Source organism: Rhinopithecus bieti, unplaced genomic scaffold (genome assembly GCF_001698545.2).
Source record: "Rhinopithecus bieti isolate Rb0 unplaced genomic scaffold, ASM169854v2 scaffold_15336, whole genome shotgun sequence".
Lineage (NCBI taxonomy): Eukaryota > Metazoa > Chordata > Mammalia > Primates > Cercopithecidae > Rhinopithecus > Rhinopithecus bieti.
In genome coordinates, this window is record NW_016808678.1 from 32,228 (window position 1) to 42,508 (window position 10,281).

Consider the following 10,281-nt stretch of genomic DNA (forward strand, 5'->3'; position numbering starts at 1 on the left):
CAAAGTGCTGTCATGTTAGTTTTTTTAAGATCAGAACTCATATACGGCTAGCTGTCTGAAACCAATTTCTAATGTACCATCAAAAACTCCCATCTCTACCTGTCAGCTCTGGTGGCCAGGCAACCATGGGCATCGAAGTAGTTTAAAAAAAGAAAAGAACAAACAAACAAACAAACAGGGGTCCAACACTGAATAGCTACACCCACCTCAGAAGCCAAACTCTAAAACATTTGACCTCCAACCACTAAGGAGCAAATGTGTTGAAACTCCAGCAAACCGAAGATCAGAATATCTAAAATTATCAGCCGAATCTTTTTTTTTTTTTTTGAGACGGAGTCTGGCTCTGCCGCCCAGGCTGGAGTGCAGTGGCCAGATCTCAGCTCACTGCAAGCTCCGCCTCCCGGGTTTACGCCATTCTCCTGCCTCAGCCTCCTGAGTAGCTGGGACTACAGGCGCCCACCACCTCGCCCGGCTAGTTTTTTGTATTTTTTAGTAGAGACGGGGTTTCACCGTGTTAGCCAGGATGGTCTCGATCTCCTGACCTCGTGACCCGCCCGCCTCGGCCTCCCAAAGTGCTAGGATTACAGGCTTGAGCCACCGTGCCCGGCCCTTATCAGCCTAATCTTAACAAAAAGCTTTATATTTCTAAGTTTCTAACAATTAAAATAGTGTCACATTCATGTAATGTGTGCAGATTTTAAGTGATGCTGGACAGCATCTGTAATAGACCAGGTAGCCAAAGGTTATAACAAAATACAAAGCAATTAAGCCATGCAGGATTTTGAGCCATTCAGACAAGAAGTCTTTTCTTTTACATAAAATTTCATCAGTTCCACCCACTTAGTAACTCCAAAACTCGGCACACTTCAGATCTTTGACCCTCATAATCAACCTGCCTAGCAGGTAGGGCAGCCTTGGGATCCCATTTTATGCAGGCAGCTGACTCCCAGGCTGCTAGGCCCTGCCGCCTCAGGTCTGATTATTAGCAGAGCTCTCTGTTCCTGATAGGTAACCATCTATGCTATACAAACTCCCAGATCAACCTTCCTTTATCACTTCTTTGTACTTCTGTGCTCAAAACCTCTGAACAGACTGCTAAAACTTTTAAACACAGCTACAATGGCATCCTTTCTACTCCATAATCCCCCAAAATACCCCCACCTCAGGCCTTTGCACCCACTGCTCCTTCTCTGGAAGGCTTTTCCAAAGATTCCCACCTTGCCTGCCTCAGATGTCTTCAGAGAGGCCTTTCCAATTCACCTTGTGGCAACCACCCCTAGCCCACCCCACCTGCCCTCTCTAGGCCCAGCTCTGAGGCCTACCAGGTACTCCTCCAAACTCCAAGTCCTTTGCCCGGATGGGGGTCACTTCAAAGGTTCTCACTGCCAGTTCTTTTGCAATGAATTTTTCTTCCTTAGAATCTATTTCTTTTAATTTGACTTCTTCTCTTCTTGGACGAAGGCTATACTGTGTAGATATGTAACTGCTTTCTTGTGACAAATTGAATTTTCCTAAATGAAAATTTAAAATTAAATATCCGTAGTGAACAATTACCACTAATGCTACCGCATTAACTATTTCAGCATCTCAGTACAGCTGTATACTAATTAGAATAAATTTGTGAAATTATATTCAGTCTTAATTTAAGGACAGAATTTTAGAACAGGTTATAAAATACTACAATTTTCAATGTGCTTCTCGAGGGAGAGTCACTTTTAACCCAAAAAAAAAAATCAACCAAGATGAAAGTGAACACTTTCCCACCTGTGTATTTTTATGAGGTATGTCATTTCTTTCAGTGTGCTCAGGCTCCCCATTATATCTGCTGATACTATTTCCAAATGGCTTCTAAATTGAAGAATATAAACATTTAATCAAAAGAACTATAACTTATTAAAAAGAAACATGATGGTAAAACTTACTATTTTGAAATCAAGCAATAAAACAGATTTTTCACAGCCTTAATTCTGAAGAATTTAACCCTCATTTTGTTAAAAATGAAGAGGAATAAAACTGACTAGAATTCCCCAGTCTCTGAAATATTGGATCTTATAATGTAGATTTCTACATAAAATATTTTATCTGGTCGGCACAGTGGCTCACACCTGTAATCCCAAGCACTTTGGGAGGCCCAGGCGGGTAGATCACCTGAGGTCAGGAGTTCAAGACCAACCTGGCCAACGTGGTGAAACCGTCTCTACTAAAAATATAAAAACATTAGCCACGCGTGGTGGCAGGCGCCTGTAATTCCAGCTACTTGGGAGGCTGAGGCAGGAAAATCTCTTGAACCCAGAGACAGAGGTTGCAGTGAGCCAAGACTGCACCATTGCACTCCAGCCTGGGCAACAAGAATGAAACTTCGCCTCAAACAAATAAAAAAACTTTCATCTTTCATGTAATTAGACTGAATGTTATAATTTCATTGATAGACTGTATGGGTATTTACTATGAAAGGCAGATAAAGTAAAAATTGGTAAATTAGTTCATTAACTGGATAAAAAACAAAAGACATTCAAAAAGACATTCACTGCTCCAAAACAGCCAACAATGGAAAATTAAGAAATAGTGAGTACTTGTGCAATACAAAGTAGGCCCAGGGCTCTACCAGTAAGAAGTAAAGCCAGTATGTTGTTCTTGTGACAGCAGGACCATAAGATTACACTATAAAAATACAGCAGTCATTTCAATATTTTAAATATTAAAATGAAAGGATAACAAAGTATCACACAGCATCTGTTCCTGGAGTCCCTAGGTAGTAAAGAGAGCCACTAGTAGTTAAAATGTTCAAATTCAAAATGTAAGTTAGAACAGTAAGTTGAAAATGTCTGACAGCCACACGCGCAAAAAAAAAAAAAATTATAATACTCAGTATGAGAAACTGGGCATTCATACACTGATACTACTATAAACATTCTTGATGCAATCTGGCAATATGTATTAAAAGCCTCAGATCTGCACCATATAGCTGACCTAGCAGTTCCACTTGTACCTAAGGAAATAATCAGATGTTATATAAAAATACTTGTTTGTAATAGTGAAAATATGGAAGGAAAAACACTAAATGTCTATCAATGAGAGAGCTGACTTTAACGATTAAGTTACATCTATACAATTTACCATATATCCATACTATAGAATACAACAAAAATGATATAGAAAAATACGCTCTGAAAGGTTATCCCCAATATTTTAAAATCTCTTAAAGTTGACTACAGAACAGTATGCGCGTAATCCAGCTTTTAAAGTTTATTAAAAGTCTGTGTGCATTCTATCCAGAAAAGAGGTTAACATTAAGTGAATAGAAGATTACTTTTATTCTTTTTACTTAAAATACTTTTCCTTTCGTCTACTATCTAAAATACTCTTTGGACAAGATTTACAGGCTCCATGCACCCTGATACTTCAAAGCTTACACCTTGAAAGTAATTCCACTAAAATCATCATCTTTGACTAGGTAAAGTGATCAAGTATAATGATGCTAAGAGTAAGAATGTTTCTGTAATACAGGTTTTGTCTTACCATTTCATACATGATATGAACTTTCATACACTGTAAAAACCTTACTCAGTTCAATCTACAAGTTCCATCTATTTCAAATTTGAACACTGCTTTTTTAAAAACTAAAATATTAAATAGCATTTCTGGTAACGGAAGGACATTCTTTTCCATTGATACTTAAAACTTTCTATTCCAAACATTTGTTTTTTATGAAATCTTCCAAAGTCATCGCCTTAGATTTGATACTTCACTGACATTTTAATATTATTAACTGCAAGTAATTGGAGTAAATACATACATAAAGGGGAAGACAAAAGGCTGTATAAGGATAAACACAAGTACCAGAATCAGCGGAGTCAATTTAACTTCCACTTCCCTCCTTGCTTCCTTAATGTTGGCCTGGTGGGAAGCAGAAGCAGATCGGCGGGCACTTTTAGGTGGTCGACCAGGGGATCTGGAGCGTGACCTTGATCGACTCCCTCGGCGTCTGGAAGGGGAACTGGAAGTTGAGCCACCTTTCCTTTGCCTAAAGGAAGTTAAAGGCTAGAAAGGGGGAAGAAGGCAAAGAGCTTTACCACAAATCATAATACATACAGACAGACCCAAACTAGAAGAGGATATAACAAAGGCAAGAACTGCTACCATTAACTCTAAAGTCATCATGGGAAATCTTAGGATCTAAGAATGGATCAGATGAAGCCAGCAGAAAATGCCTTCATAATGATCCACCTTTCATGAGACAAATGCAGCCTTTCCATTCTTGTTCTTTGAAGGTATTTCCATGAAATGAATGTATCTAAACCAATTAGCTGTACTTATTTCCAACACCATATGCAAGAAGGGTAATAATTAACATGGATTAAAACTAAGAGGATAGGACAAAAGAAATTAGCACACAGACAAAAAAAAATAGTACCACAGTCTCACTCTGAACAAAACACATAAGCAGATCTCGAAAATAAAACATGAGCTTGGATGACTGGGAACCGTTTCACCGTGTCCCCACCTACTCCAAATCTCCTTATGTCGCTTCTAGGGATGTAGACAAATTATGCCCCAGGCCAAGTCCCTCACCCCAATTTTTGTGTGGCCTTCCTACTAAGAATGGCTTTTACATCCTTAAATGATTACAAACAAAATCAAAAGAACAGTATTTCCTGACATGTGAAAATTATCCAAAATTCAAATTTCAGTATCCATAGTTGTATTGGAACACTGCAATGTCTGCTCCCTTCCATACTGCCTGGAGTTGCTCCCATAAAGCCTAAAATATTTACTATCTGTCGCTTTATTCCTGGTCTAGAGCACTCAAAGTGTCATCCTCAGCCATGGGTCCTAGAAATGCTTGTTACTAATCTGCGCAAGTACCAAAATCAAGAAATAGACATATGGAAATTTTTATAGCATTCTGACAAAGTAATCTCACATCTATCAAATCTGACAGTAAAACTGTGAGGCTTTTATTTTGCATGTCTTTATTTTTCCAGTAATTCATTTCTATGGCATTTTACACAAATGCTTGTATACTATGGATCAGGTATCTTAAAACCCAGACGCTCACCTGACAGGTTGAAAAGCCCTGGGCTAGACTCGAATCTAATTAATGTCACTCTCCTGATTAAATCCTTGGTGTTCAGGATGAAGCCCAAACCCTTGGGCATGGAATATAAAAGCCCCTCTAGCCTGGCTCCTACTTAGCCCTCCCCTACCACTCCCTTCCAGCACTTGGCTGTGTCCCCAGACCCCCAACTTTGGCATACTGCACTCTCTGCAGAAGCAGCCCCATTATCAGCTGAGTTTTTCCTATTTGTTCTCGGCACTTGGTTCAGGTGTCGCTGCCTCTGAAAGCCTCCCCTGAAGCCCAGGGATCTTCTCTAACCCTTGATAAACTCAACACCACCCACAACAAACTCCAGGCACAGAAAGTAGTAAACCCAGGGGACCAACAGATGCAAATGGCTGTCTTTCCCAGTAAGTGTGAGCTTCTTGGGAACAAGGCACTATGCCTCATTCATACATTCCCAGAGTCAAAAACAGTATGTGACCCAAAGCAAGAGTTCAACCCTCTGCCTCCAAACCGAGCTGAACTAACTATCCTAAGCTTAGAAACTGTACTTAAACAGTTATTTCCCACTTATTGTAAACATACTCTGATAAACCAAAGGAGCGCTTACCTTAATATCATTCTCTTTCAATTCAAGCTCTGTTCCATCTTTATACTTTACAGTGTAAAGCTGGGAGGTGCTGTCATGGCTCAGAATTTCTACTTCATAATAAAGTGAACTCCCAGGCCATCGACCTCTTACCACTTCACCATCGGCAAATTTCCTACTTGGCATTTTCTATAATTAACCTGAATAGTTTTAAAGAAAAAAAATGAGTCAATACATACACATTTATGTATTTGTCTTTATCCACAGGTTGATCACTAAAATGCAACTTTCCAGAATTGACTGGTCAGGATTTAGGGCCAGAAAGGTTACATTCAATCTCATTTGGAATCATTTTAGAAGATGATTGAGCCACTGCCGTATCTATGTAAGTGACACTAAAGATTAATTATAACAATGTATATAGGTGCCATAAGTTTGCACTACGTAAAATGTTACCCACCTACATGATCATAGTTCTTGTTAATCAAAAAATGAGGCACAATCTCACAAAGGACACATTTTCTCATTTGCAAATTTGCATAACAACTTACAATGGCTTTAAAAATGCATTTAATTGTATTTTTAACAAATTGCCTTTATTAAAAACAGTAAACCATAAAACAGACTGGGAAAATCAAGGATGTACAATTAACATGACTATAACCCACCAACAAGAAGAACAATAATTCCAAGTCTGTAATGAATAAATTTGGGGGTTATTTAGCTTTCAACTCTTGCAGCTAAAGTACAAATGCATACCAAGTAACTCTGCCAACCATCCAAGTCAGGGTGTACCTTGCCTTCATCCAAGCTCACCTCTCTCAAGTCTACAGCAGACATCAACCCCCAATTTTAAGACTCTTTTCCTCTGATTCAAAACATGACCCACAAAGTCCCACAATACTCCAAGAATCCACAATCTATCTGCAAGAACTGCCACTTACGTGAGGCCTGTCTGCCACCCTTTTTGAAATATCAATTGATAGCTGGGTACTTCCAGCTGTCAGACAGTAATGCCACTCCATCCACTGACCAGCGGATTCACATTTCCACACAACAAAACCAGGGCTGCCGACCTTCCCCAGTACCACATAAACTAGCTGGGGCCAAGTTCAAGGGGCAGCCAGTAGCACAGATAGGAGCTCTCCCCCGAAGCACCTTCATTTCACCAACTAAGCACTTCCTGATGTATTGTCCAAGCATATCAATGTACATTCCTCACTAGCTCCTGTTAAGAGCTGATGATACAATAAAAGCAACATTTATGAACCTTTGAAGACTCTGGAATTAAGGAGAAAGTTGATTACCTACTCCAAGAGAGTAGTGGGAGGGTGGGGGGGGGAGGCAGAGTCGGGGAGGCCTTTCCTAAGCATCACCTTTTTTCACTGTTAATCGTCTGAGAAAAAACTTAACAAGCTCTACTAGTTTACAGAGATGGCAGCTAGGTTGGTAGATGAAAGAAAACACAAGTAGTTATCTGGTGATTAGAGGATGTCAGTCAATTAACACCTCAGGTAAGAGAGCCAGCTTTCTTCCCTACACCTACCTGAGATGGCATCACTGGGGTAATGAATGGGTTTGGGCTTGGAGTAGTGGGGAGGAGCCCACAAGTTTTCTGGATGAAGTCAGGCCTGGCTGAGTCACCTGAGGGGCACTTAGGGAGCACCGGGGCAGTGAACACCTCTGCATGAGGAGGGGCATAAAAACGGAAGGTGACAACATCCAACTTTGCCTATTTCAACATTTAACTCAGAGCCTCCAAGTACAAAGAAAGAGGAAGGAAATGTAGCCTCCCTCTCTCTTCTCTTGAGCCCCCTTCCCCTCCCTAGACCCCCCCAAAATCAAACCAGTCTTACTACTAGCTCTCCTACACTGGTCAGCCAGGGTTAAAAGAAGGCAATTATGTCTTCCTACAGGAAGATGCTCAAGTTGCAAACAAGGCTTTATAAACTTTTGAAATACAAGCCCTTCAGGACGCAGGGGCTACTTGAAGTTTTAAAAGACCTTGAATCGTTTTGCGTGTTCTTAAAACTTATTTACGGGCATCTTTCCATTGCACTTACACACCACATACACAGTGTCTGTGTAATATAAACGCAGGCCAGTGCCAAAAAGATTCTTGTTATCAATTAAATATTTTGGGTTAAACAAATTAACGCATATGGTGGATACGTGTTAGGTCTCTAAAGCTTAATTTTTTAAAAGAAGAATTAGGATTTGCTTGAAAAACAAAATGAACCAGCATTCTTCTTAGAAGATCATTATCTTAAACGTAAATGTTCCAAAAGATGAAGCCAGCAATATGATGTGCACCCCCACTTTACACAAGATCCACACACCATTGTCAAACGTGAGGATACAGTGCAATCACATCCTAATATACTCCCCCACAGGAGTGAAATAGCCAGGATGGCACACAAAAGTCCCACATTTGTGCATGTCACTATGCACTCACCTACAGGAGTCAAGATACACACAGGCTTTTCTTACAAGAGATGTTTTAGACAAGTGTGTTTGTAAAGAAAAATTTTGCTCACTGAACACAATGTCCTCATTGCGATAAACAGGAAAAACACGGAGACCCTCAGGCTTTTCTATATTAAACCAGATGCCCGCTAACTTCAGAGTCAACTGGCACTGCAATCCTCACACGTTCTAGCTCCGGTATGTTACTGTTTATGAACACAACCATTTTTTGCTACTGTTCTCTACTCATTAGCATTACAAGGGTCTCCGGCTATCTTTCCTTCACTTCTCCAAATTCATCTAAATGAGGCATAGAGCAAGACGCTTGAATGAAGTTTGACAGCTTCCTTTTCACACCTGGGCCCCGGTAGCCCTAGTAGGCAAAAGGCAAACAGGAACCCCGGGCCTTGTTCCACGCCCTTTGCTTCATGAAGCAACAGAAAGGCCACCTTCCTGGCTGTAAAGGCAGAAGCGCCTTCTTCCCTATAAACACCCTTGGGCAGCTCATCATTCCCCTCCTGCTCGTTGTTCTCCCTCTTCCCAGGCAGCCCTGAGAAACTAAACTTAAACTGGACTTGTTGCCTAGTCTAAATTAGGATCTCTCTGCTCTTCTCCGTAGCTCCATCTTCTCCTACACAGCAGTTATTACAATGCATAACTACAGATCTACACGTGTTTATGTGCAAGGTCTCCGAGGGCCTGTCCACCCTGGCACTGTTCAGGCGCCGCGCCTCTCGCTGCAGGTGTCCACGCGCGCCCCACGGTATCTACCGCGCCCTCGTCCGAACACCCGACCGGGCCCCGTAATCACTCGGGGAAAGCGCCTGCAACAAAGCCCTCCGCAAGCAAGTGCTTACTAAGTGCCCCTTGAGGCTGCTGGCAGTGCGAGGCTGGCTGTCATTAGGAGAACATTTTTCGGAACCCTCAAAAAGGTGAAAAACCAGGACCGTGCTTTAGCAGGAGCACGCACACCCGCCTAAATACCCGTTTTTCTGAGACTGTCCGGGCGAAAGAATTCAACGCATCGGAGCGAGCGGCCCTGCAGTGCGCCTGGAGAACCACCAAACCGCGACGACCACGACCCTCAAAGCCAGTGACAAGCAGCGCGAATCTAAGCCCACCTCGGCCGCAGCCCCTTCCCCGTCCCGCCAGGCCGCCGTGCCCCGTCAGCCTCGCTACTGCAGGACCGCGGGGCCGCCCGCTCATCTGTCAGACGGGCGCTCGGAGGAGCCGGGAACCAGGCTGCGGCCGGGCGGGACAAAGGCGCCCACGAACCCTCCCCTACGCCGCCGCGCCACAGCCGCGCCGCGCCGCCAACATGGAGGGAAACGTCCGCAGTTTAAAACCCGCAGCTCCATTTCCGCAGCGCGCCCGGCTTGGGCGAGTTCCAGCCTTGCCCGCCACCGCCCTGACCACCCGACTGGACCAGGAGAGGCGAGGGGGCGAGGAGGGGAGGAGACAAGGAGGCGAGGAGGGGAAGGCCGCCGCGCCAGGTCCCGCGCCCAGGGACCCCAGCCCTGCCGCTGCGCCCGCCTCAGGCCTCCTCCCGCAGGGGCCCCTCGAAGGCCGTGCCGCGGGGAGCTGGGAGCAGGACGGGGGTGGAAGCGCTCACCTGCGCCAGGCTCCGGCGGCAACACGGACGGCTCCGGGAGAACAGTCGCACAGCAACCCGGCGGCAGTTCCCCGCGCGCGACGCTGCCCGGCCGCGCTCTCGCGCCCCGCGGTCCCGCAAGCCGGGCGCGCGCTTCACCGGCCCCGCCTCGCCTCGCTTCTCCCCTCCCCTCGCCTTCCTTTCCCTCCGGCGAGGCCGCCCGGGGCTCCCATTGGCTCCTCGGCCTTTTGAATCATCCCCGGCGCTGTCGATTGGTCGCGTGCAGTGGCGCGTCCGCCCCGCCCCGCCCCACGGGGAGGCCGGTAAGCCGGGAAACTCAGCCTGGTGGGGCGGTCCGGAGCCCGGCGTTTGCTGCTGCCTTATCTCAGCTGCCCAGGCGCCTTCGCAGCCCACGGAGCCTGCGCGCTCCCGCCCTTTCCCTCCCGGCGCTCGCAGCAGAGTGTTTCGGGTGCCAGATGGCTTGGCGAACGAGATTTTTTCTTTTTAAGCTACAAAGAAAACTAATACGTTCTTAAAGTGATCACCAAAGATCCGAGCTCGAAAGCGTTTCTC

The 10,281-nt window shown here is 44.4% G+C and overlaps 1 protein-coding gene across 1 annotated transcript in view; it reads right to left on the minus strand.

The window, feature by feature from the left end:
- Positions 1 to 9,882, minus strand: part of LBR (lamin B receptor) — a 27,867-nt gene extending 17,985 nt beyond the window's left edge. The window contains 5 exon segments of the mRNA XM_017887012.1: positions 1,323 to 1,511; positions 1,755 to 1,848; positions 3,841 to 4,041; positions 5,673 to 5,851; positions 9,730 to 9,882. Of these exon segments, the coding sequence (XP_017742501.1) occupies positions 1,323 to 1,511; positions 1,755 to 1,848; positions 3,841 to 4,041; positions 5,673 to 5,837 (649 nt within the window). The 5' untranslated portion in view covers positions 5,838 to 5,851; positions 9,730 to 9,882.
- Positions 9,883 to 10,281: the final 399 nt, after the last annotated feature.